Source organism: Stenella coeruleoalba (assembly GCF_951394435.1).
Source record: "Stenella coeruleoalba genome assembly, chromosome: 16".
Classification (NCBI taxonomy): Eukaryota; Metazoa; Chordata; class Mammalia; order Artiodactyla; family Delphinidae; genus Stenella; species Stenella coeruleoalba.
In genome coordinates, this window is record NC_137162.1 from 8172528 (window position 1) to 8198951 (window position 26424).

At 53.5% G+C, this 26424-nt stretch overlaps 1 protein-coding gene across 5 annotated transcripts in view; it reads left to right on the top strand.

The window, feature by feature from the left end:
• The window catches only part of CHST15 (carbohydrate sulfotransferase 15), a 98622-nt gene that overhangs the window by 58784 nt on the left and 13414 nt on the right, over nucleotides 1–26424 (top strand). For 3 of the 5 annotated variants that reach the window (XM_079899642.1, XM_079899643.1, XM_079899644.1), the window contains 3 exons: nucleotides 15491–15647; nucleotides 21473–21680; nucleotides 23340–25981. In XM_079899642.1, the coding sequence (XP_079755768.1) occupies nucleotides 15491–15647; nucleotides 21473–21680; nucleotides 23340–23530 (556 nt within the window). In that variant the 3' untranslated portion in view covers nucleotides 23531–25981. Of the gene's footprint in view, nucleotides 1–15490; nucleotides 15648–21472; nucleotides 21681–23339; nucleotides 25982–26424 lie in introns of those variants that run through there. The other 2 variants (XR_013824221.1, XM_079899645.1) reach the window with 2 other exon arrangements.

Below are 26424 nucleotides of genomic sequence, written 5' to 3' on the forward strand. Positions count from 1 at the left end.
TATTGAACCGAGGGTTGTCTGAGGGTGGCCAGGCTGGCACTGGGTGATGCTGAGGTCACTGACGACGCCTGTGCGGATGGCAGAGTCTTAGGGCTGCCAGGACTTTAAAACCATTTAGTCCACCCCTGCCCCCCGCCCCCACCCCGGCCAGTACCCCTACACCAGAGATAAGAGGCTCCAGTGTGGTCCAGGAGTTCCCCACCCAGAAAGGCCAGTCCTGCTCAGACAGCTCTGAGAGAGCATCCTTCCTGTTTTGAGCCCAAGTCTGTCTTTTGGGAGCATCGACACGTCGGACCCATTTCTTCCCTACGCAGGCCACGTCTAATCCTTCTAAACGGAAGAGCCTGCCAGACATTGAAGACGGCGGCCACAGCCCTGTGTCTTATTTTCCTTTGAGCTAAATGCCTCTTGTTATGGGTTTCATTAATTAATGACACCCTTGCCCACAAAGATGTATGTGAATGTGACCTTGTTTGGAAATAGGGTCTTTGCCGACGGACTCAGGTTAAGATGAGGTCACACTGGATGAGGGTGGGCCCTAATCCAAGAGCTGGTGTCCTTATGAGAAGAGACCATTTGGACACCGAGACCTGCAGACACAGGGAGGACACATGTGAGGATGCAGGCAGAGGCTGGAGTGATTCTGCCAGAAGCCGAGCCTGCCCGGGGAGGCCGGCAGCCCCAGCAGTGGGACACAGGCCCAGAACAGATTCTCCTCAGAAGCCCCAGAGCGAACCGGCCCTGCTGACACCTGGATTTCAGACTTCCGGCTTTCAGAACTGTGAGAGAAGAAATTCCTGCTGTAATAAGCCACAAGTCTGTGGTAGTGTTACAGCAGCCCTAGGACACTAACACCCCCCAGTTCCTTCCTTGGATGGCATACATTCCTGGCCCCGTAGCCTTGCCGATGATGACAATTTTAAAAACACCTATAATCTCCCACCCAGATAGTCATTATTTTTATTTTGCTTAGTTTCTTCCAAAGTACGTATCTTTGTAGATAAGTGTAGTGTGTGTGTGTGCGTGTGTGTGGTGTGCAGCTGTGTGAATGTGCAGTCTCACATCTTGCTTCTCTCACTTCGAATTGTTGATTTACCTCCTTGTCCCCATCGTGGCATCTCCGAATGGCCCCCGCGCACCACAGTCATCTGGTCAGAGAGCTGGATGGCCCTTGCTCCGTCTCCACCCCTGCAGCCCTCCTGTGTCGCACCATGGGGCCTGTCTCCATGCTGCACCTCCTTCAGCCTCGGGAATCCGTCCGCTCTGCTGAGGAGGCAGCCCTGACCTCGGAGTAGCTTGCCACGTCCTGCCTGCTAGTTCCCATACCTCGGGAGGCAGGAATCTGACCCTTCTGCTCAGAGCGTGGGCTGGTCCCCCACGGCTTGAGAACACTTGACACAAACCAGTCATATTCTTGTGTGGACAAGATTACATAACCATCAGCCTTGAAAGGCCTGGTGATGAAGCGACCCCACGCTGCCCACTGAGGTGTTTTCACGCTGCTCTGCCGCGCCCCCGCCCCCGCCCCCGGGCCGCCCCTGCTGCAGTTCACGAGGCCGGAACATTCTCTCTCGGGGGTGCTCGCTGCTCGTCCAGTGTCTTCCTGTCACATCTCCCTGTTCCTCCTTCTGTGGGAGGTCACACTGCCTTGACTCCAGAGGGCCAAGAGGGTGAAACTTCAGCCTCTGTCACTCCCTGGGCACAGAGGTGGGAGCCTTGGGGATGGGGTGCTCACAGGCGTGGCCATGGTCGTTACCGTCTGCGGTTCAGCCTGGGTGGGGAGGGAGGGCGAAGTGTGGCACCAAAGAGGGAAGGAGCTCCTAGTCGGGGGTCCAGAAAGGCCATTCTGGAGGAGCTGAGGCCAGGCGGGGTTTTGAGGGCTGAGTAAGAGTTTGCCAAGTGAACAGAGTAGCAAGGTGGTCAAGGGGAAGGAGGGTTCTGAGTAGGGAGAATGGAGAGCACGAAGGGAAGGACCGCGTGTTCTCTTGGAGAGCGGGGCCAGCTTCCCTGAGTGTGTCCCTTTCTCTCCACAGTCCTGAGTCCACCTCTGAGGACACACGCACCATAAAGGCGAGCCTTTAATAGGTAGGGTCGTCATGCTGCCTGGGTTCAGGCACTGAGTGGGGAGCTGGACCTGCCTGACTCTCCTCTCAGACTCCAGCCCAAAATCCCCCTTTTAGAAGGCTCTTGGGCCCAAGATGGTGTCCTCTTGTTTCCTTTTTTTTTTTTTTTTTTTTTTTGAGGAACAGATACTCTATTTATACCAGAAACTGAAGGTTCTTAACTTCCTGGTGCTCACTTAACAGAAAGAGCTCATCAGTTAAAATGTTCCGATTCCCAGTCACATGCTGGGCACCATGCTCGGTGCCGAGCAGACATGTGTAGGTGCCTGTCCTCCAGGAGCTGTACTTTGTCAGGAAAGCGAGACATTGACTCTCATGATGCGTGTGATGGTACCAAGGAGAAGGGCAGGTTGCCATGGTGACAGCCTCATCAGGAAGCTGACCCAGTCGTGGGGTTGCCTACTGTATTTGTCATCTACTGCTGCGTAACAAATCACCCAGAAACTTGGCTGCTTAAAACAACACACTTACTATCTCACACTATCTTCTGTGCGTCGGCACCTGACACAGCTTTCCTGGATCCTCTACTTCAGGGTCTCTCCCAAGGTTGCAGTCAGTGTGTCACCAGGGCAGGGCCTCATCCGAAGGCTTGACTGGGTAAGGATCTGCTTTCAAGCTTGTGTGGTTGTTAGCAGAATTCAGTTCCTCAAGAGCTGTTGGAAGGAGGGCCACCGTTCTTTACTGGCCATCGGCTAGAGGCTTCCCTCAGTACCTTGCCACTGGGCCTCAACAACATCAGAGGTTGCTTGCTCCATCAGAGTCATCAAAGGAGAGAGCTGCTACCAAGTTGGAAGCCTTCATCTTTGGTAATCTGAGCACCAGAGTGACAGCCCATCACCCTTGCCACGTTCTCTTGATGAGAAGCAAGTCACGAAGTCCAGGCCATAGTCAAGGGGAGGAGATTACAGGGAGTGCATACCAAGAAGTGAGGCTCTTGGGGACCATCTTAGAAGTTGCCTCCCGGGACTTCCCTGGCGGTCCAGTGGCTAAGACTGCACGATCCCAATGCAGGGGGCCTGGGTTCGATCCCTGGTCAGGGAAATAGATCCCACGTGCTGCAACTAAAAGATCCCGCATGCCGCAACTAAAAGATCCCGCGTGCCGCAACTGAGACCCGGCGCAGCCAAATAAATAAATAAGTAAATAAATATTTTTTTTTAAAAAGGAAGTTACCTTGCACACCTCCTTTGCCCATGCCGCTCTCTGTTCCTCCAGGAAAGCACACCCTTAGAGCCGGAAGAAGAGCAAGTACCAGTGTAGCACCGTGTGTAGTGGCAGGGCCCGCACACGCGTTGGGGAGCGTGTGTGCATGTGTGTATTTTCTGTGTGGGTTACCGACAGTAGCAGCTGTTCTATTGCTTTTTAAACATTTATAAAAGTATGTAACAATAGGAATTTCTTCTTTTTTGAACTCCGTGACTCATGGCCTGAAATGACTGGCTTATTTCCCATCCCAACCAGAAAGGATGATAAATTCTGGGTGGTTAGGTCACTCTTGAAGAAACAAACACTTGGGACCCAGGTTTCTATTAGTCTAACTGGGTCCTGTGCCTTTAGCCACTTCAGCCATTCCGTGACCTTGCACTTCTGCAAGTGCGAGATTCCCTGAGTGGCTTGCTGCCAGTGGGATTGGACCAAATTGTTCTTTCTTTCTACAGGTAGGCTCGGAGAGGAGTGGGGAGAAACCTTTATTTCTAGTTTTAGATTGACATTTAGCCTTTATTTCTATAACTGATCAAAGGCAGAGGGTTTGAAAATGTTAGAATTGTAAGCAAAATCAAATCAATCACTTTCAAGTTTCCAGAGGAGGTTGTAAACAGCAAGTCCATTTATTTTTCTGGAGGGGAAGAGAGAATAGTGGAAAGCGGATGGGATGTTTCTTAAGGGCCAAAAGGGCCAGCCAGGAATTCCTGTTGCAAGTTTCTCTATGTTAGAGATAACGATACTTTAAAATTCAAGTTAATTAATTTGAATTAACTAGGCTAAATCGGCCCAGTTAATTAAAAAGAAGCCACCAATTACAAGCAGGATTTTCCTTCATTTAGTTCAGTGCTTAAGTGGAAAAGACTTCTTTTCAACAGTGCTCACACTGGCCTCCTGTCTCTTCATTTGTGAGACGGTTGATAGAGGCTGACTCTTAATGCAGAGGTGGTTGTCTCCAATGTAGTTCATTCAGAAGGCGTTCGGAGAGTGGTCCTGCGCCATCGGTCACGGACTTTACCGTCTCTGTCTCGGTCTTAATTCTGGGTGTAGTCTTACCACAGTGCATGGAAATGACCACCTCAGGAGCCTTTGGTTTTCACGGTTAATGAAGGTAAGTCAGAAGGGAAGAGAGCTCAGCTCCATTAAGAGTAGAACTTGATTTTGACCCAAATGTTTTGAACCTTGGAACCTAAGGAGTTTTCTTCTTCCTGTGCTTTTATAAACTGATTTCTTTTAACAACTCACTGGGCTGGTTAAATAATTATTCTACTTATGGTGGTAAACTAGGAATGGAAGGAATGAAGCTCTAAATGAAATGCATCCATTTATGTACCGTTGTTCATTCAAACAGAGAGTAATGAGTGGGGATGAACCTTTGGACTAGAACCTTGAACCTTTCATGAATTTCATTCCATCTCCAGAGTGGCTGGTGGCATGTGTGGGTGGTGAACAAGGACCCAGGATCATTGTGGTCGAGAAACAGCCTCAGGGACCAGATGGTCTGTATTTGAACCCCAGCTCTGCCACTCACTGGCTGTGTGACCTTGGGCAAGTTACTCAACCTCTCTGTGCCTCATGTCCTCATCGGTGAAATGGGGGAAAATAGTCCTACCTCTAGAGTTGTGAGAATTAAATGACTTAATGCGTGTAGCATGTTTAAACAGTGCTGGGCAGATGGTAAATATTATATAATTATTAGCTATTATTGTTAGGCCACATTAGTGGCAAATAATGACAATAACCAAACTAAGCACTCATGTACTCACGAGACGTTTATTGAGCACCTTGATGTGCTGGATGCACTGCATGGATTGGAGAGCAAAGTCCTTCCTGTCTGCCCTCCTGGAGTCTTCATCCAGTGGAGGGGTGGGAACCTAGCATTAACTGAGCACTTACTCCACCCTGGCTCTGTGCTAAGCCCTTTTCAGGCATCGCCTCCTTTGAACTTTGCAAGCAGGTGAGAGGGCTGTCATGATGCGTCACCGGTGAGGTGTGTGGGCTCAGTGGGGTTAAGTCACCTATCCACCGTCACCTGGTTAATAAGTGGCCAGACCGGGATTCAATCCCATGTCAGTCTGACCAAGGATCCAAGCTTTCCACCTCTGTTGTAGGTCAGTTAGTGGGGTGCAGACTCTGAGACAGCATGTTGTGTACAGGAGGTTTATGAGTGCTTTCGGGACAACCCTTGTGAGGGGCGACAGGGCAGGACTGACAGAGGGAGGGGTCACAACAGAGGTGTCAGCCAGCCCCACGGGGAGCTGCGCAGCTGAGATGGCCCTTGCGCGAGGCATCTCCCACCCACCAGCCATTGGCTGTGTCTGACCTGGGGAGGTTGAACCTCCGGTGGGGCAGGGCTTTTCAGTGAAGGGACTGAACTGCAGCCAGGACCAGGATGGCTCCCCACTTCTGCAAAGTTCTGTGAGCAGTAAGGATGCCAGTCTGTGTAGGTACCTAAGCCTGGACTCTGCTCATTCACTTATCTCCGTATCAGCGGCATCAGGATGCTGACCCAGGGCAGTAACCAGGTCTTGTAGGAGGGAGCTGAGCCGGATCGAAGCTTCGGAAGTGCTGTGGACCTCTGACTCCGGACGAGAATCTCTCTTGTGACTCAACAGGTGCCGAAAACCTTCTCCAAACAGCCCAACTTCTCCAGGTCTCTGGAAGCACCGATTTAGTGCCAGAGACGTGTTCTCAGGCAGAAGAGGAGCTCTGGCGCTCCAAGGCCGTGAGATGTTTTCTCTATAACAGATTTGCACGAGGATTAAAAAGCACCGACAGATTGATTTTTAATGTAAACTCTCTCAAAGGGAGATGAGGAGAGCTCCCCTGTGGGCAAGAGATGCAGTTGCGGGGTGTAGGGGCGCTGGAGTATAAAGGCCGTGACAACAGCCACAGATCAATTTCCACTCCCCCGCCCCTCCAGGTCCTGCTCTCTTCTCTCTTCCCGCTTTAAGACCTTGGAGGGTTAGGAATCCTAAGGCAGCGGTCTTGAGGAAGACTGTTGGGGGGCATCCTAAGCTGCTTGTTAATTTCCTGGTGAATTCAGGCATTTTGCTTCTCAGAAGCTGCCCGTCTGGGTGTCAGTGACACACCTTTGTATGGGCCCTTTGTATGTGAGGTCACTTTGATAGAGCTGCGCTGTGAGCTGCCCAGGGCAGGGAGGGGCAGCTGGCTGGCTCCGGGCTGGGGCCACGCGCCCTGTTCTCTGAAAGCCGTTCAGGAGTGACCGCCTGGGGAGGGACCGCATCTTCTTGTTGGTGGGAGAAAAACCATCGTGCTGAAAATTCCTGTGTGTGGAATGCTGTTTATTTTGGGGGAAGTGTTTACGAAGTCATTGGCAGACCTGAGTGTTCCCACATGGCTGGTCTGCAGAGGGAGGCTCTGTGTGCTGACGAGCGCTGTCCTCGGTCTGCAGAGATTGGAAGGTGATGCGGGCACGGAGCGCTGACTCTGGGCCGCCAGGTGGAGCTCAGGGACGTCTGCTACCCAGAGTGCGGGGCTGATGAGTGAACGCGGCCCGTGTCACAGCCCGGCCAGCCTGGGGAGTGGTGGCCATCGCTCTGCAATGAGGTCCGCCACCTGGGGATCTAGGTCTGGCTTCGCTGCTGCCTTACCCAGGGGTACCCCACCCGTCCTCTGTGCGCCTGCCTTTCCTCACCTGTAGAGACACCTGGTGTCGGGATCACGGGCGCATCAAGTGAAAGTGCTTTGTGAGACATACCGGGCTCGTAGGTAGAGAGGATGTTGGCATTGCCTCCCTCTGTGGATGTGCACCAAGGCCCCGTGATTGGATGCTCAGGGAGAAACCGTGGTGGTGGGGGTGACCCAGAACCCCTCTCGTGCTGAAGGGGAGCAGAAGACCTGGCCCAGGCAGCCCCCATGAACCAGAAGCTTTGCATCCCTTTGGACCTTTTTAGGCCCAAGCCTGTATGTTCTTCTCTGGCAGAAAATGAACTTCATCAGTGTCACCTGCAGGCACAGCCTGGGTGACTCGAGACATTTCCTCCAAATAAGCTGCTCTGGCCAGTCCTGCTTCAGTGTTCCTCGTGATGAGATGTTCACGGTGTGTGATTCAGTGGACGAAAGGGCCTCCTTCCCAGCTACATTAAAGGGTACTTTCTCCTGTAGGAAAAATAAATATAATCATTATTGATGACACCGTATCGGAGGTCGGGAAGTGATCAATCAGTGATTTGGATATGGACGCCAGCAAATGGAGAGTAATGTCGGGCTGCTCTGGCTGTCACTTTGGTAACCACGTGTATGTGACCCTCCACAGCCGCGGAACACTGTGCTCTCACGGGGGAGGGGGTGGATTAGAAGATGTGAGTGAGCCCACGCTGCGGGGCTGCTGGTGATGAAATGTGACCTTTCACACGTATGTGGCTGGCCGGCAGGTGCTCCGGGAGCACAGGGAGGCCGGGGCGAGCATGGCCTGGGGTGAGCCCATCCAGCAGCCGTGGCCGCCCCCAGCCGTCCACAGCTTCAGCATCTGCCCCGGGTCTTTCCTCCAAGCACGCCTCCCTGAGACGGCCGAGGGGTGAGCGGAAGCCAGGAGAGATGGCGAAGCTCCAGGCCTCCGACAGCCTGCACTTGGCTGGGCGGACCTGACCCTGAGGCTCGAGCTTCTGGGGGCCTCTTGGGCTGGGGGATCTGAGCGACTTCTGACCCAGGCCCTCTGGGGACTGACAGGTGAAAGCCATCAGTCCCTTTGGGGTGATGAAAATGTTCTGGAGTTAGATGATGCTGGTGTTTGCACAAGTTTGTGCATTTACTGAAAACAACTACATCGTTCACTTTAAAAGGGTGAATTTTACAGTGTGTGGATTACCTCTCAATTTAAACATGGTATGAACAAAAATATCACAAAAGGAGGAGAAACCCGCCGTAGGGGGTGGTCTCACTGAACAAGTAACGCACGAGCCGGAACCTGCAGGGGCCCCGCCTTGAGGGAAGGCCGATCAACGTGTACCTTGTCCTCTCAGAGCCAGACGGGTAAAATCGAATGAGCTATTTGCAGTGACCAATGAATGGTAGCTTATCCAAGTGATGAAAGGTCAGGAAGTGAGGACGGAAACTGTGACAGGTACCTGAACCTCTGTTTGTTGTTGCTGTGATTTCTAGATGCCCGTGCGGTGCTCCGTAAACGCATCTGCTTTTCCTGGTCACGCCAGCGCCACTCCTGTTCGTCCTGAATGTTTGCTGCTCTATTACACGTGCGACTGCTCTTCAGTCTCCTGTAACTTACTGAGTAGTTCTGTAACAGAACTGACTCTTGCTTCCAGATCACTCTGCACCTAAAACAGTAAAATCTTAAGAACAAACAAAACCCCCAGAGCATCAGCTGGCTAGTGCCCCACTCAAGTCAGCTGCTGACTTGGCTACATCCCTAGACTGTGAGGCTGGGCCAGGTCCTGCTGGGTCAGTGGGCTTTGGGGTCAGGCAGGCCTGGGTGGGTTTGGGGCCAGCCCTGAGGCTTCCTGGGCCGCATGACCTTAGGAAGCTCTGTAAGACTGGTAACGACTGTGCACATCTCAAAGGCTGGTTATGAACGGGGAAGGAGGATACACGTGCAGTGCCGAGCACAGGGCGGGGGGAGGGCAGCCCCCAGTAGCCACGAGCAGGCACGCGGCGGGTGGACACCAAGAGGATTCTGGGAGCTGAACCTGTACAGCACTCGAGTGAGCCTGGCTGGAGGAGGGGCCCACGGAGTAGTGGTTGCCCCTGTTTTCCAGATGATCAGGTCACCCATCTCTGCTCACCTGGGCTCAGAGCAGTGCCCTGTCACTGTTGGGTGCATTCAGCTGTGACCTTGGGTAACCACCAAGATTTTACATGTTGAGACCTGCAAGCTCACTGATGGCCACTCCTCTGTTCCCTTGGGAAGAGACGCAATCCCTTCCAGAGGCACCAGGTGGAGGGAGCCCCTGCCACATCCACTCCCCTTCCCAGCAGTGCTGGGGTCCCGGGACCTCTGCCCCGCACAGAAGAGGCACCTCACCCCCATGAGCAGGCCTGCCGTCCCAGGGCCGCCCCAGTGGCCTTCAACATAACCGCAGCACAGAGGCCTGGAATGTCTTTGGACTTATATTTGGAATTGCTGTTGGAAACAGTTCTGGCCACATATAACACCCATCTGTTTGGGAGGGTTTGAGAGTCAGAAGATGAGGTGGTCCCGCAGGAGGGGGGTTGGCAGCACCAAAACTCAGGGCTGGGGGCGGGGATCGGGTCAGCTGGCCCTCACCCAGCCAGGGAGCTCTCAGCCCCTCCAGCCTTGACCTTTGCCGCTGGGGCCGCTCCCGCCATGCTGGACGGGATCAAACCAGCCTTTCTTCCTGACCCTTCTACCTAGGGTCAGTCCTTCAGGAGTCTGGGACATGTCTTCTCCCAGCTCCGGATACCCTTTTAGCTGTTGAAGCTGGCATCCCTCTTGCTGAGTCCTGCTTCTCCAGATGGAACGGCCCCTTCCCCCTTACTGTCTGTCAGCCAGCACTGAAGGCAAGCGTCCTTTGGGGCTGGGACCTGCCAGGGTGGAGGAAGCAACACCCTCCCACATTCTCAAGGCCGTACCTTTATTAATGCATCCGGAGTCGCGTCAGTGTCCCTGCAGTTCTGTGAGGATTCGTTATATACTTATGTCAACTAAACCCCTTGTGCATTTTCCAGGTTGGCCTCTTTCCCCTACTTCATCATTGTACAGTTGGTTTTAAAGACTCAAATGTGGACACTTAGGCTGATTTCTTTACGTTTCCACTTGTTACGTGAGTGCGCCTGTAACCGAAAGTGGGGGTCTGGCTGCTCACTGCTCGAAAGCCAATGAAGAGGCCAGGTTGGTGGAAGGGAAAGTTTGCTTTACTTTGGATGCCGGCAACCAGCGGGGTGGGGGAGGGCGGACGCCTGTCCAAAGGCCAACTCCCCCTCCCCCGACAATCGGGGGCAAGAGCTTCTATAGATGGAGGGAGGGGGCTGCATGCAGAAACAGCACAGCCACCTCTGACAGTCATCTTGAAATTGGTCATTGGTGGTCTGACCAGCATCATCTTGATTGTTTTAAGTACAGTTAATCTTCAGTTCTAGGGTCGGTTTGTTCCCATTTTCCTGAGGCCAGTTCTCGGAATTGTGGCAGCTTATGTCGTGGCTACAGTCTGGTCATCATGTACAGTCTGGTCATCATTCTTCCACCTGGCGGGGGTTTCAGTATCTATAAGACAGCTCGCAGGATGTGGCTCAGAATATGATCTGTAGCCCTTGAGGAGGAACTAAAGGTCCTTGGCTTTGCTTTATGACTAAACTGGTATTACTTAGTCTGTTGGACTGTTTTCCTTTGTTTCTGCATTTTCTCACTTCTCTGATTAAACTTATTCTTCGGTTACAGACAAAAGGCAGGCGGAGGACACGGGGGGCGAGGACACGGGGGGCGAGGACCCTCGGGTGCTCCTCCGTTTCATGCCTACTCTAGCGTTTGGAGGTCCATTTGGATACTTATTCATGATATATTTGCTGTCCTTCTCAACGTTTTCTGAATGGTTTTAGTCCATCCAAGTGGCTTGCACTAATCCAAGGTCATTATCTGACTCTTTTTCCCTAGAGAGTAGTTGTGGGGAAATCATAGTATTGTTCATTGAAGACATTCTTATGAAGCACCAGCCTGATTCTTCGGGAGGACCCAATAGTGCCCTCCGGGAAAGTAAGGGTCCTGTTTTGCTTTTCCTCCTTCATATTTCTCTGCAGAAGAGCTGGCCACGTGGCCATCGTCCTCCTGTACACACTGGTCACTCTTCTAGGGTCTCAGGGTGGGAGAGAGGGCTGGCAAAAATGACTCCTCGGGAATCAGGGTTGAGAATCTGGACTAGTTTCTTAGGGGCTCTTGTAACAAATTATCACAAATGTAGTGGCTTAAAACAACAGAAACTTATTGTCTCATGGTTCTGGAGGGCACAGGTCAAAATCAAGGTACTGGCAAGGTTAGTCCCTCCTGGAAGCTCTGAGGGAGAATCCATTCCATGGGTCCCCAGCTTCCTGTGGCTTCTGCAATCCTGGCATCCCTTGGCTTGTAGATAACTCTTCAGTCTCTGCCTCCGTCTTCACATGCCTTTGCCCCATGTGTCCCTGTCCAAGCCTCTTCTTATAGGGACACCAGTGCTTGGATTTAGGGCCCACCGTAAATCCAGGATGATCTCATCTGGAGGTCTTCAACATAGTTAGGTGTGCAGAGACCCTATTTCCAAATAAGATCCCATTTGCAGGTACTGGAGGTTAGGACTTGGGCCTATCTTTTGGGAAATCTGTAGACTCCAAGTGGGAGAGGGGGAGGGGAGAGGGCCCTGCTCAAACAGGGCATGAAGGACTTGTTACAGACATGTATCCCAGCATGTGTGTGGGCTCTGGGAAGCCCCCCACCCACCCTGTGGGCAGATCCAGGGTCCCTGGGGGACTGAGGGGCAGGAGAAATCTCCCCTCACCCTCCCGAGAAGGTGGGCCTGGCCATGAACCTGATTCACAGAAGGTGGGGTCCTGAGTTCATTTCACTGTACCCCAAACAGACGACGATCAGTATTCTCACCCTGGTGGGCCTGGGCTGGCCTGGTTGGACCATTGAACACGTCCCAGTTTGTCCCCTAGAACTACTTCTTGATCTCTAAAGAACTGTATGGAGAGATTCTTCATGAAGTTACTATTCTTCATGAAGTTACTGTGTGTTTAAAATTCAGCCAGGTTGAGAGGCTCTTGTTTTATTTATGAGCCACACGCCTACAAGAAATGTTATTACCACAAAATAAACTCAGCACGGAAAGCTTGAGCCGAGGGGTGGGTTTTTAAGTGGTAGTTTACGTGATAGAATTCCAGTTCTGCCAGCGAATTTGGATAGCTGTGTGGGAGTCCTTGGTAAGAACTCTGGACCTGGACTTCCAATTAGGCACAGATTTTGATGACAGTTTCAGAGGCGTCTTTCTTGGGCAAAGTCGTAGTATCGACGGCACTCCTAGGAAATGTGTGAGCCAGAAGAGACCTCCCTCAGACCCATTGCCACAAGGTACCCAGTTGCGTACAGCTCAGCTGCACTTTGAGGTCCGTGCAAATCTGGTTTTGGCGTTTATCCATCAGCTTTTAGATTATACTACGACCGACCCTGCAGTGACAGGTGCCATGTTTGTCTTGATGGAGGTCCTGTTTTTGAAGGGGGAAAAGAGCACAGCCAATGTGGGGGGACACTTGTAATGGGGGGACAAATGTAGTGTCATCTGGGTCCTGTATTTGGGTGAACATGGATCTGGGGGAGGATCTACTCACCTGAGCATCTCTAACGACTCGTCCTGAAGCAAGTCATTTTGGAGGTTTGGCTGACCAGGCTGAGATGTACGAACACTTTCCAGTGTGTGTTCGGATTCTAGGCAATCTGTGAGCAGATCCCAAACATCTCAAGACTTCTCAGAGGTGTCCTCTGTGGACACTGGCAGCGGATGATTTCTAAAGGACCGTGTAGAAGGCACTGTGCCAAACGCCAGAGGGGAAGACAGTCTGGTCCCTGAGAAGCTCTGCTCTTTTTAGGAAATCTTTGGAAACGCCTACAGCTGTAGCGAGAGGTGAGGGGTGCTGGAGAAGGAGTGTTTGCAGCCGCCCCGTGCACCAAAGGCACTGCCGTCTCTGCAGGGGTGAGGTTGGCTGAGTGCCACGACGGAAGCCCTGGGTGCAGTCAGCAGTGCACATCTATAATCCCCAGACCTGTGGGTACCTAATACGATTTGCTGAATTTCCTTCCCTGGAAAGAGGGAAGCTATAGGTTGGAGAAGTTGGCAGAATAGAAAGTATGGAGCTGAGAAAGAGAGAAACGTGACACCACAGAGCAGGGAGCTCTGAATCAGCCTGGTTTCTGGGCAGCTGGGGGTTGAGTGTGAGTACAGGGTGTCGGGCAGAGCAGTGGGGGGCCCTAGAGGGTGTGCATGGAAAAAGGCATAAGACAGAAACAAAGGGGTGACTTTTGAAAAGCAAAAAAAGATAAAGACTTACCCTCTCTGCCTGCAGAAACAGAGGAGAAAAAGGCATAGGAAACTCACAACAGAACTCAGAAGTTCTGTTAATGTAAAAAATGACTGGGTGGGGGGCTTCCCTGGTGGCGCAGTGGTTGAGAGTCCGCCTGCCGATGCAGGGGACACGGGTTCGTGCCCCGGTCCGGGAAGATCCCACATGCCGCGGAGCGGCTGGGCCCGTAAGCCATGGCCGCTGAGCCTGCGCGTCCGGAGCCTGTGCTCCGCAACGGGAGAGGCCACAGTGGTGAGAGGCCCGCGTACCGCAAAAAAAAGACTGGGGAGTTCCCTGGTGGTCTAGTGGTTAGGATTCGGTGCTTTCACTGCTGTGGCCCGGGTTCAATCTCTGGTCAGGGAATTGACCTCCCGCAGTCCACGTGGCGTGGCCCCCCTTCCGAAAAAAAAGAAAGAAAAAATTACTGGGTGACAATGGAATAAGGTTTATACTGGGCTGCTGTGTATGTACTATCTTATCTACTTTTACGGATGTTCAAAATTCCCCCAAATTAAATAAATAGGGGAGTGCCGTAATAATAGATACATTAACTGATCCCATCCAATATGACCTGATACATCTATGTTCTAAAAAAATACAAAATATGCAGATATATGTTGTGCACGGAAAACTTCTGGAAGGATATATAAGCAGCTGATAACGAGGGTCACCCCTGGGGTTTCTATGGATTATCTTGTTTCTACGCCACGAGGAAAGCACAATTAGTCCTCCTGTTTTACAGACGAATTTAATGCTAGACACCGCCTCCCCGCTATGACTTGGAGTACGGGAGAGAGAGCGGGCCTGGGCATCAAAAGTTAGACCACAGGGGAAACGGGGGCCAAAAATGTTAAAACAAAGCTGTGCTCATTACAGTGCTGTAACTTGTTTTGTTTTACTTATTGTTTATTTGATATAAGAAAAGAATTATCCCATGGTAAAAGAAAGTCTCTGTCTGTAATGTTGAAAGTCCAGTAAAGTATATTTTCAGAAGATTTGCGGAAAAGAAAGAAAGAAAGAAAATTATTCTGACTCGTGTTAAAGAATGGTAAAAGGCAGAGTTTATTCAGGGCTGTAGCGATAGGTGTAGTGACCACTGTGGTCGGGTCTTGCAGTAGGGGAATGAGATTGTGGCCAACGCCAAATACAAGGAAGAGTGGGAAATTATAGCCGAGGAGGATGTGGGTTGGTGGACGGGAAGTTACTAAGAAGAAACAGCAGGGGTAAGGGGGCGGGGTTGGCTAAACGGACCTAGCAGGATTCTTGTTGAAATTTGGCGATACAGAGACCCACAAGGAAGTCTAAAACTCAAGGCCATGTTGGGAAGAATGTTCAGAGGAACCTGAGAGACGCTGTCTGCTCCTGTGTGAAAACACTGGTTTCTGGGCAGCTGGGGGTTGAGTGTGAGTACAGGGTGTCGGGCAGAGCAGTGGGGGGCCCTAGAGGGTGTGCATTGAAAAAGGCATAAGACAGAAACAAAGGGGTGACTTTTACATACGTGCGGTGGGGTTTGTGTGAACAGATCCATGTGTGTGGACACACATGTAGGCCTACAGGCCTCTGCATGCGTACATGGGGGTATTTTTACACTATGTTAAAAAATAGGTCCCTATCAACCTAGAAAGATACGTTTCATAATTTTTGTTTTAACGTTCAGAGTCTGTGGTAAGGGCTGGGAATTTCACGCGGAATTGTAATACGGGGAGAGCGACAGCTGTTCCGATATTACTGCCGCCAGCAGAGGAGAGAGGAACCGGAGGGGACATAAAATTTTCACGGCCTCTCTCTGCTGTTGTACGGTCTTTGTAATCTGGTGTTTCGAAGTTCACTGTTACTGTGAAAACAGTCACGGCCTGAGGTGCCTAGAAAGAACCAAAAAAAAAAAAAAAGAAACCACAGAGACTACGGGTGGCTTGTCTGGGGCCAGGAGAGTGGGTGGCCCTGGGAAGGGTGAGGGTGTCCAGGGTGGTAGGAAGTGGCTCTCTGCCGGGGCGGTGGGGCGTGGGGGCGGGGTGGCGAGAGGAATGGTTGTGTTTTAATGAACCAAATGAGGTCATGTAATTGCTTGTAGATTTCCATTGTCACTCAGACGTCGAGATTTCACATTCCGGGTGGTAAAAGATACCCATCTGTTTTATTCACAGGTTGTATTCAGACTATCTCTACTTTGCAAGTTCGAATAAATCTGCAGATGACTTCCATGAGAAAGTGACAGAAGCGCTGCAGCTGTTTGAAACTTGCGTGCTGGGTTATTCACTGCGCGCCTGTGTCTACAACAACACTCTTAACAACGCCATGCCTGTGCGTACGCGGAGGGGCTGCTCGGCGGTTATCATGCGAGGGCATTGTGCGTCGGGATTTTAGCAGATAAACAGAGAAGCATTTTAATGTGCAAATGCCTCTCCCTGTGCCTTTGAGCGGTGGCTAATGCAAAACAAATATTCATGGCTGTAAAAACTGTAGAAGCTGATGGACCTTTCAGCTGGCTCCCTGCTTTCTCCCGCGCCGATCTCCCAGTTACAATGCTCTCTCCTCCCTCTGCGAAAGAATGAGGGCGCATTTAGGAAGATTACTATTTAGTGAGGCTCCGAGAGCACACCCTGCAATTAGGATTGGCAGACCAACTCTCTGATTGTCTTAAGAGCGTTCTCTCCAATGCTGGATTGTTTTGTTGGTTTAAAAAATTACCCACCAGTGACTTTCAGTGTCTCCGACAGGGTCTTAATGGAAACATATTTTCCATTGATCCCTTTTTTCTTTGTTCTTGTTTGCCTTCAGGAATATAGCTGTAAGTTTCTTGCCCGTTTTTTTTTTTTTTTTTTTTTTTTTTAAGCACAAGAAGCTGTTAGTGGTGAATTCAGCACGGTTTAGCTAAGGGATGGTTTTCTGCTGCACAGCACCCGGGGTTGTCCCAAGTGCCTTTGCAGCAGGTTTGCCGCAGTGGGTAAGCCTTCTTCAGCGAAGCTAATATGTCACCTGCCCCGGAGCGTGGTCCACAGCCTTGCTCTGCTGAGCGTGCCATGTGGTGAGATCTGCTTGAGGTGGAGGCTTGGGAACCCCCAGGTGCGGTGGGGTTCAAAGTCAAGAGGGTTCACCCCCTCTTCCTCATTATCTAGGCCATCTTATCTGGCAGGATGCACAGAGGCCGTAGGTAGGATTCCAGGCTGTCCCGCTGGAATTTATAGTTTGGCAGGGAGGATGCACACAGAGGATCGACACAGAATCTGGCTGGGGGTGTGGGGTAGAAGGAGTGGCCTTTGGAGCCAGAGTGGTGTGGGTTCAGTTCCCACTCGGGCAGCTGACTCTGGGCAGTTGTCTTAGCTTCTCTGAGACTCAGTTGCTTCATCATAAAATGGGGTAATAGCACTGCTTTACTAGGCTGTGGTAAGGGTTAGAGAGCGGTAGTTCATTCGCGTGTAGGGGGAGAGAAGATAATCCTTTTCCTCTACCCATCTCAGGTTCGTTGACCGGGGCCCTGTAAATTAGACTGATGGAAGATAAACAAGAGAAAAGCAAACAGAAGTTTATTAACACATGCGTATGCACACGTGCACATATCCACGGGAGCCCCGGTGATGAGTAACTCGGATGGGTGGTTAGAACTCGGGCGGGTGGTTAGAACTCGGGCTTATATAGCGTCTTAACAAGAGAACCATGAATATGTAGAGAAGTGACAAGACAAAGGAAAAGGACTTTGACTTTCTAGGGTGGCAAATTGTGGGAAGACAGATGTATGTGGGAGCCAGTGGTCAATAAGGGCTAGTTTTAGCAAGGTCTGTCATGTGGACTCCTTTGGTGCTGTCTCCAGGCTGATCAGGGTCTAGAGTTGTCCCCAGTGATTAACTTCTGTCCTTCCTGCTAGAGAGAGGATGAGGGGCACCTTGCAGGGCATCATCTTGTTCAGTCCTCTCCGTTTCCCTGAAATCCAAGCCCATTTTACAGATGAGGACACAGAGGCTCACAGAGGTTAACTCTCCCACCCAGAGTCACGTAGCTTGTGATGGGCAGGCTCAGGGTTTAATCCCAGGTCCCATGGCCTTTGATGAGGCTCACGGCATTTCCACCTTCCCTAGCTGGCTCCTAAAAAGGAGGGTTTGAACCGGCGGGAGACACGTACTTTTTAATTCAATTCCATGAATTGCTGAGGATGACGAGGCATCTCTGGTCAGAATGAGACCCCAGGGCAGGATCAGTGACAGGATGGCGATGGCGGGGCCGTGAGGTCATGCGGATCGCCGTGGCCCTTCGGTCCCTGGAGAGCTCCTGCATAGTGGGAAGAGCCAGGAAGGCAAGAGCGGTTGGAAACTCTCCTCTTCGGGGTGAATCTTCATTTCTGGGATGAGAGAAGCAATTTCCCTCCAGCTGTGAATCCCAGCTCAACCACAGTGCGGGGAGGCCCATCTTTTTCATATGTACGTGGAGAGGGGCGCTACCCCGCTTAAGATCTTCCCTGCCTTCCTGTGGCCCCTGAGCGCACGAGCCCGCCCCGCCCACCTGTCCACCTCCTCCAGGCCACCTCCCCTGCCTCCCTGTCCACTGCTGCTCTCCAGCCACGCTCTCTCCTGCTAGGTCCTCGTGCCTCAGAGCAGGGCTTTGCAAGGTGTGCTCCCTGGACCAAGAAAATCAGTCCCCCCGGGAACTTGCCAGAAATGCAAAGTCTCAGGTTGAGCCTCAGACCCCAGAATCAGGAACTTTGGGGGTGGGCCCATCAGTCCAGTCTGTTGAACAGCCCTCCAGGTGGGTGTGTTTTGTGCTTGGCCTGGAGAAGCCTGGTTCCAGAGCCTTCCACACTCCCCTCCCCGGCACATGCTTCTCCTGGTTTTTGCAGGACTCCTCACCTTTCAGGTCTGGCTTCAATCTGACCTTCTGTTCTCTCTCTCTCCACACTATTCATTTCCCCACAGCATGTGTCACAACTGGCGATTATAGATAATTGTTTCTTCACCATTTTAGCTCTGTCTCCACTAGATTACAAGCGCCACGTGGCCAGGGGCCACATCTGTTACATAGCAACGTCTCTCCATTGCTTAGCAGGGTACCTGGCGTGCAGGATGCACTAGATTATTTGCAGAATGAATGAATGGGGAGTTAGTGAAACTAGTGGAGAGGCTGAGTAGAGAGTTCCAACCAAATCCCTAATGGGGACCAGAGAGGTTTGGCATGTGCCTGTCAGGGGAGACCCTGCACTGGCTCCTCAGCTGTTTCCCAGCACGGGGGGGACAGGCCCCAAGCGCAAGTACCTGGCTTCAGGACTAGGCTCTGGAGGGTCTTCTCCGCTGACCCTGGGCAGGCAGGACCCCGCACTCCCTAGGCCTTGGTTGTTTTTTCCATCAAGAGGCGGCTGAAGCAGGTAACCTCAAAGGCTTCTCTCCGCTCTGGTGTTTTAAAATTTTAAATGTATCGGGCACTTCCCCTAAATACCCTTTTTATGTTCATTCCATTTTGATTCTCTGGCCGATACTGGGGAAGGGTGCGGAAAAAGTGTCGAGTGGGCCTGTCCTAGGTCTGTTAGTAGTTACGCTGCGCACACTGTACACTGTCACTCGAGGTGAGCGGCGCTTCCCTTAACTGGTCAGGGGGCTGGGGGTCGGAGTGAGCCAGAGGATGGAGTGTTCAGGGGGCCAGGGGAGGCTTCCCCACCTCTCTTCCCCTGAAGAGCCCCCAGGTTTGTTCCCTGCCTGCCCCCAACGGCCCCTCCGCTGCCGGACCAGCCCTCCTGGCAAAGAAGACTCAGCTACTGGAGGCCTGGGCCAGTGGAGGGGGCTCTCCCCACGAAGACACAGACACGCTTTCAGGGAAATACTGTCACCCGTGGACAGGTGCAGGGACCTCGGCAGCTACTTTAAAACACCCTCATCCTGCCGCAAACTCCCAGCTCCTTTCCTTCTAGAAGGTTCTGAGCAGCAAAGGCGGGTTCCCCGGAAGATATAAAGCTCATCGGGCTGGTCCTCCCTGGGAGGGGCCGGCCTGGGAGGCTGACGAAGAGCCGAACAGCTCTCGAGGGCTTAACAAGGAGGTGTCCTCGCAGCGGTCTGTCTGTGTTGGAGGCGACGCGGGTATTTATTTCCGAGGCTGGCACGCGCTCACTTTCTCTTTAGCTCTGGCCCAGCTTGACGTCTTTTCCTGAGCTGGTGTCCAGGGTAGTGACAACCTGAGGGCTGTAGGCAGCTGATGGATTTTGGAGACAGCTTCTCCCCTCTAATTGTTTTTCTTCCTCCACCACCTCCCACACAATTAGAAAAACAATGAAATGGAGTGAGACTAGGAGAGATGAAACTAGCGTCTGTACCTATTTTTCACCGTCTTATTGTTGCCACCGCGTTCAGTGTGAGTGGCTGGGCGCAGGCCACTTGCGGCTGGGATGATGGAAGAGCCTGGTCCCCGCCCTGGAGGAGCTCAAGGTCGAGCTGGGAAGGAGAGGAAGTAGGATGTGAAAGCGTCGGCTGCAGGAACTGAGACTGGGCGCTGGGAGGGGGTGGGCCAGGAGTCCAGTCAGACCAGGGACTTGCCCCACGTGGAGAGCCAGGCGAGGCCAGGCATTGGCGTGGGAAGCTCACGCTCAGAGACTAGAGGTGGGAGCGCCAGTCAGGGGGCTGTGACAGTGCCAGACAGGCGCTGATGCGGCCTGAACAGAGACGAGACGGGGGCAAATGAGAAGCAATTGGGAAGACCACAGCGAGGCAGAGCCAGAGGCAGGACACGGAGCCGGGTCCCAGAGGACGTGGTGGGTAGGGGCAGGGGTGGGAGCGCCGGAGAAGGGGGGCCTCAGAGCAGAAAGGGAGGGGCCTGTTCCTTTTTGGAGCTTGCCAAGAGTTTAGAGCCCACTTTGAAGTTAGAGGGGGCAGTCCCCAAGACGCTCTTCCTTCTGACACCATGTGCAAGCTGGGTGCAGTCCCCCAAACCACTGTCGGGTTCAGTAATTCACTAGAAGGAATCACGAGACACGCTGATGGCTGTCACACTCGAGGTTGCGGTTTACAGCAGGGAAGGGTCACAGACTGAACTCAGCCTCGTAAGCATGCGATGATACACGCAGAGTGTTGCCGTCCAGGGAAGCCCACCCAAGCCTCTGGCGTCCCAAGCACTTCTTGAGGCTCCCTCACGCAGTACCTGCCTGACCGACCTTTACTGTCCAGCCCCTCCTGGAGGTCAGGCCGGTACTGCGTGGCCCAGAGCCCGCATCATAACTCACACTGTTAGACTGTCCAGTGGCCAGACCCCCCGAGGCAAGCAAGATACCCTTACCAGGCAGGACATTCCAGGTGGCCTAGAGATCACCTTCCAGGAGCCGAGGACAAGGGCCAGACCTCTCTGTGGTCAGGTTCGTGCTTCACCACGCATGCTTGCAGCTTGGCACGAGACAAGGCACAGGAGGAGGACGGACCCCGACGCGTAGGCAGAAAGGGATGGCTTCGTACAGCTCTGCTTATATTGGGGTGTGCTCACACACTCAAGGTCAGGGACGTCCGTGTGGCGCCAGGCGTCTGGCTGTTCCCTCTCGGGGCTTGTTGCTGGAGCATTTGCCGCTGTTTCTCACGGCGGTGCTGCGCTGGGCATAGGAGCTGAGGCAGCCGGGATATGTGCAAAGAACCTTCACGCCATCGGTGGGTGTGACCTTGGCCTCTCCATTCTCCCCACTCCTCACTATGAAGTGGTGTGGAGCTACCTGCAGGGTTGACCTGAGGATGGCATGGGACCCTGAAGGTGGGAATCCTTTGTGCGGGGGACACCAAACCCAGCATGGAGAAGCAAGAACACGTGGCGTTTAAAATCCAACCTCTGGGGCTTCCCTGGTGGCGCAGTGGTTGAGAGTCCGCCTGCTGATGCGGGGGACGCGGGTTCGTGCCCCGGTCCGGGAAGATCCCGCATGCCGTGGAGCGGCTGGGCCCGTGAGCCGTGGCCGCTGAGCCTGCGCGTCCGGAGCCTGTGCTCCGCAACGGGAGAGGCCACAGCAGTGAGAGGCCCGCATACCGCAAAAAAAAAAAAAATCCAACTTCTGAAGGCAGTTGTTCGCTGGGACAACGCTTCACTGTTGGTTTATAATGACGTGTGTAATACGTTTGGAAAAGCGCCTTCGGTGTCGGAGGAATTACCCCTGAACTAACGCCTGCCTTCTTCGGTCCTAGGTGAGGCTGCAGGTCGGGCTGTACGCCGTGTACCTTCTGGACTGGCTCACGGTCTTTAATAAAGAACAGTTCCTCATTCTCCGCCTGGAAGACCACGCCTCTAACGTCAAGCACACCATGCACAGGGTCTTCCAGTTTCTCAGCCTCGGTATGAATGTCGCACTGGAGGCCCACGGAGCAGGGCGCGAGCTCCGAGGACACCGGCTCTGTGAGGCGCTCCCCGCGTCCCACGCCGACCCCTGAGCCGAGCAGGGCGGGGCTGAGCCGGGAGGCCAGTTAGTGCCTGTTTGTCAAACACCACGTGCACACGGGGCCTCGCGCGTGGTGTGGGGAGCCGTCTCTGGGGAGGAAGAGGTGGCCTCTCGTCTGGGAGCTCCCTCACTGGAGGGAGAGGAGGAAGCCGAGGCTCGAATAACCGAGTAACTGGTAGAGTGACGTGGGGGAGGTTAGCGATCTCACGGTGGGTCCGTACACGTGACTTGGGGGCCCAGCCGCTGAAGCGATCCTGGAAGGGAGGGTGTGAGCTGCGCCTTAAGGGTGGACAGGGTGTCTGGGCTCCTGGGACCGTCTCGCAGAGGCCTCAGGGCCTGGGGGTCGGGGGGGATGGGCAGGTCGATGCTTGTCTCAGCTTTGCTGGGAACCCCTGGAGGCACAGCCATGTGGCTGGGTTTGGGCTCCTGGGCCTCTAGGGAGGGGAGCCTGCCCCCAGCCAGAGTCCCAAGGGGCACTTTGTGGCAGCAGGCCAAGTCGCTGGCCGCGGTGACGGCTGGTGGAGGAGTGTCCATGGGTGCAGGGTGCTCCCCCGTAGGCGGCACCCAGGACCGCTGGAGAGGCTGGGGCACCCTGCACATTCCTCCCCAGAAGCCCCTGCGGCCCTGTCTCATGAGCTTGCCTGGGAATTTTGTTAATTGAACTTTTCCTGAAATCTGTTTGCCCACCACTGGGACTCGGGACCCTTTTGTCATTTGATTTTCTTTTTCCTTTTCTTGGAGAGCTTGTAACGTGGTGGAGTGTGATTACTTTTTCCTTGTAAGGCCTAGAACCATTTTTCTTTGATTTGGCCACCTGTAGACTCTGTCACATTCATGAGCTTGTCTTTAATCCCTAAGATGGACAGTAAGGCCAGTTCTGTTCCTTCCCTGTCACGTAACCCGAGGACACTGGGATGTAGTTTTTCTGTGCATGGGCTCAGGACTTCAGACTGATTGCGAGGGCCCCGGGCACAGAGGCCTGAGCAGTGGTCCCGGGGGTTAAGCCAGTGAGAGGCTTGCGGTCCCGAGGGCTGAGGGTGGAAGTGGCAGCCTCGGGGGGCAGCACGAGCTGGCTGGTTCCCGGCCTCTCCCCGTGGATATGCCTGCTGCAGGTGGAGGTTCAGCCAGTGGGGGGTCTCTGGGCACAGGTGGTCTCTCCCCTTCCCCCATGGCCACTTCACAGCACGACACACAGGCTGAAATATGGGCCCATCAGGAGGCCCTTTGCATCGGCCTGAAGTAGAAGCAGTGGGGGGCAGACTTCCAGTGGCTGGTGAGCAGGAGAGGCTGCGTGCAGGGACTGTGTGTGGCAGGTCGCCCAGTTACCCAAGGACAGGCTGGGTACCGTTGACGGGCAGTTGGAAATGAAACTGCGCCCCAGAGCCCCAGCCTTGCTTCCAAGGGTGGGGTAACACACCGGACCACAGAATCTCTGCTCTTTCACACTGGAATTTCCACCTTCCACCCTCAGCCACTCAGAAATGGATCCAGCCAAAGAATTTGAACCTCCAAACACATTCTTACGGGAAACTCCTGTCTCAACAGGAAGCACGGCTGGGATTTTCTCAAAGTTTCTTTTGCCTCCTGCCTCATAGGCTCTTTCCTTTGTGTTCCAGGGCCCTTAAGTGAGAAACAAGAGGCCTTGATGACCAAGAGCCCCGCATCCAACGCGCGGCGTCCCGAGGACCGGAACCTGGGGCCCATGTGGCCGGTCACACAGAGGCTCCTGCGGGACTTCTACGGGCCTTTTAACGCCCGGCTGGCGCAGGTCCTCGCCGACGAGGCCTTCCTGTGGAAGAAGACGTGACGCCGGGTTCCCGCTGCCACCATGATTTCCATGCTTTGAAAATCTCTCTTGGTGGGGAACCCTTTCGCTCAGAGCCTGGAGAAAACCCTTCCCCGGCCCACGTTTATGGAAACCAGTTCAGAATTTCCTTTGTGATGTTAAACAGCCCGGCGATGGACCCTTCACCGAGCCTCGGATGGAGGCTGTTGGAAATTCCACCTGGGAAAGGGTCCCCTTCTGCTCCGAGAGTGGCTGGGGTCCGGGATGAGGCCGGCGGACGCTGGGCTGGGTGCCGGGAGGGAAGCGTGGAGTCTGGGCTTTGACAATTCTGGGTGGAGGTCCCGCCCCGGGGCTGGCCAGACGTACACTATACATTCAGCTTCGAAACCCTCTGTCTGGATCACTAACCTCATTTTGGCGGAGAATGGCGGCTCTCGTTTTTTTTTCCCTTTTACCCCAACGTCAGCCCTTCCGTCTCTTCAGATTTCAACCCTGTTAACTTCACTGTTGACGAGAAAAAAGACAAAAGTCGATTTTTGGTAGCACATTTGTGTCTGGGACCTCCTCCCCTTCTGGCCTTGTGGACTTCACTTATGTTTAACAGAAAACGAACGCATTTAAAACAAACCACTTTCTACGTTTCACTGGCTGGAGTTTTCTTTTCTGGCCCTTTAGATGTTTTCTCAAGGTTTTTTTCAGTTTCTAATTGGAATATAACTTCAGTTTAAAATCGGAAGGGAAAGTTTTGCTGTTAATGCCAGACTGAGCACCTCGAAGGAACTGATGGAAAATCTGGGCATCTTGGCCGTCGCCGTGCATCTGAGGTCCTCAGAGAACCGCAGCCGTTTGAGGTTTTAGTTGCAGGTGCGACAGGCTCCGCTGCTCTGCCTTTCCTCCCAAGTGAACTTGTTAGCACATTCTCCGCCGTGTGTGGACAGAGGTCCTTCCTCACTCAACGAACTGTAGGATGCTTTTTTCTGATTCGGAAGCACAGCACGTGAGCTATGCCTGGGCCAGGCATGCTGTGCTGGGATTTGGAACGAGAATGCCGGGAGCTGTGTCCTTGACAGAACTTCCTGGGCCACTTGGCATCCTGGTTTACTGTTGGATGGGCTGAAGGTCTTGCTGTTACTTGGAGGTGATGGGAAAGATTGAACACAGTCCTTGCGCACAGCCCCAGGCGGGACCCCAACCAAGCCTTGCACGTGGTCGTCAAGGGAAGCTTCTGCGAATCAGAGCTCCCCAAGTCGAGGTCCCGGATGCACACCAGTCAGAGAATGCAAATGCCCGCACTCCCAGCCGCCAGTCGTGGGAGTGAGGATTTGCTGAGCTGTCCAGCCCTAGTGCCGTTGGAGATGGGATGCTCAGCCCACTTGAAGGCGTGTGGAGGGCTCTGAATGGCACGGCCGGGCTGTTTCTGCTGTGAAGGAGCCATGGGCCTGAACACCCGCTTTCAGGGACAGGCCCCCATTTCTCTCCCGGTGGCCCTCGGAGCAGCAGCCAGCAGGCAAACCTGGCCTGAGCACAAGGTGCCGTAGGGGACGTCACTTGCATGTGCGTGTGTATTTATTTGCAGTGCAGGTGCGGTGTGCGTGGGTGTGTGTGTGCGTTTCTGAGTGGGCTCCCTTCAGTTCTGTTGCTGGTCAGCTTTCTCCGCTCTGGACACACCCCTTCATGGATTGATTTCTCTTGCAGTTCGCTTGTCACTTTCAGCCCAGATTTTTGCTCTTCGGCCCCGACTGTAATTACAAGGACTTTTCTTACGCACCCCCGTGCATGTGAACAACATGTAACGTAATTCTGCTTCTTACAGAAGTACTACTGAAAGTCTTATTTCCAATATTATTTGGTTTACTATACAAATCTTTTTATAGACGATCCCTTGGTGCCGATCAGCGCCGTGCAGACCCGGTGTCTCCAGGGGCCTTTCTCCAAAGGGCTGTCTGTCTGTTCCTTTGCTTTCCTCTGTTCTCTCTCACTCGAGGCCCCACTCTTGGTGACAGCACAGCTGCCCTTTCGAGCCGTGGTCCTCGAGCCTGTCATCCCGAACGAAAGTGAAATGGAGGATTTCTCACGACCCGGTCTGGAAGTTCCTTTGTGTCCCCAAAGCTGTGCATCGGGTTGTATCAAATTGTACTCCCTTAGTCGCGTAAGGTATGTTAATGAACCACTGTTGTGCTGTACGTTTATTAATATTGAACATAATTAAATGTGGGCCCCTGTGACTGGGACCCGGGGTGCATGCCCTTCCTCATGAGCCATCAGAGCACTTGTGGGAGGTTTTCTACCGCGTCCACTGTGCGTGAATGAACCACGGGAGCAGTTCTGTGTCTCACCTGCGTGTGATGTGCACCCGGTACGCAGGGGACCCGCCGCATGTGGTGACGGTGCGAGAGAGTAGAGCAGGCGGGAGAGATCAGACGTTACCACGGACGCCCTGGTGAGGCCAGCCAGGGGCGGGAGTCAGGGCGGCGACGTCCAGCCCTACCCACAGACGGGCCTAACGACATCCTCAGACATTTAGATTTGATGGTTGGGTGACCGCAGGACCTGCTGCTCCCAGCAGGCTGCTGCCCTCATTCCCGGGGCCCGCCTGGCCTCTGGGGGCTGCGAGTTTGAGACCCCTGGTGTCACTGGGTGCACGGCACTGTCACTGGACGCTCAAGGCCCCCAGTGCAGCCAGGGCAAGCCTGAGAGATGAGGTCCTCTCAAGTTCGGGGCTCTGGAAGCCGGGGCCATCCTGGGGGCAGCAGGGAGCCTGGGTTGGTCCCCGAATTCTGGGAAGACTCACCCTGGGCGAGTGTCTCCCCAGCACTGCCCCCCATGGTTGTGTGCTGGGGGAAGAGGGGCTGGCGAGTCCAGGCCTGGAAATGAGGAGGACCCCAGCTCTGATGGCAAAACCAGGGACGGCTTCA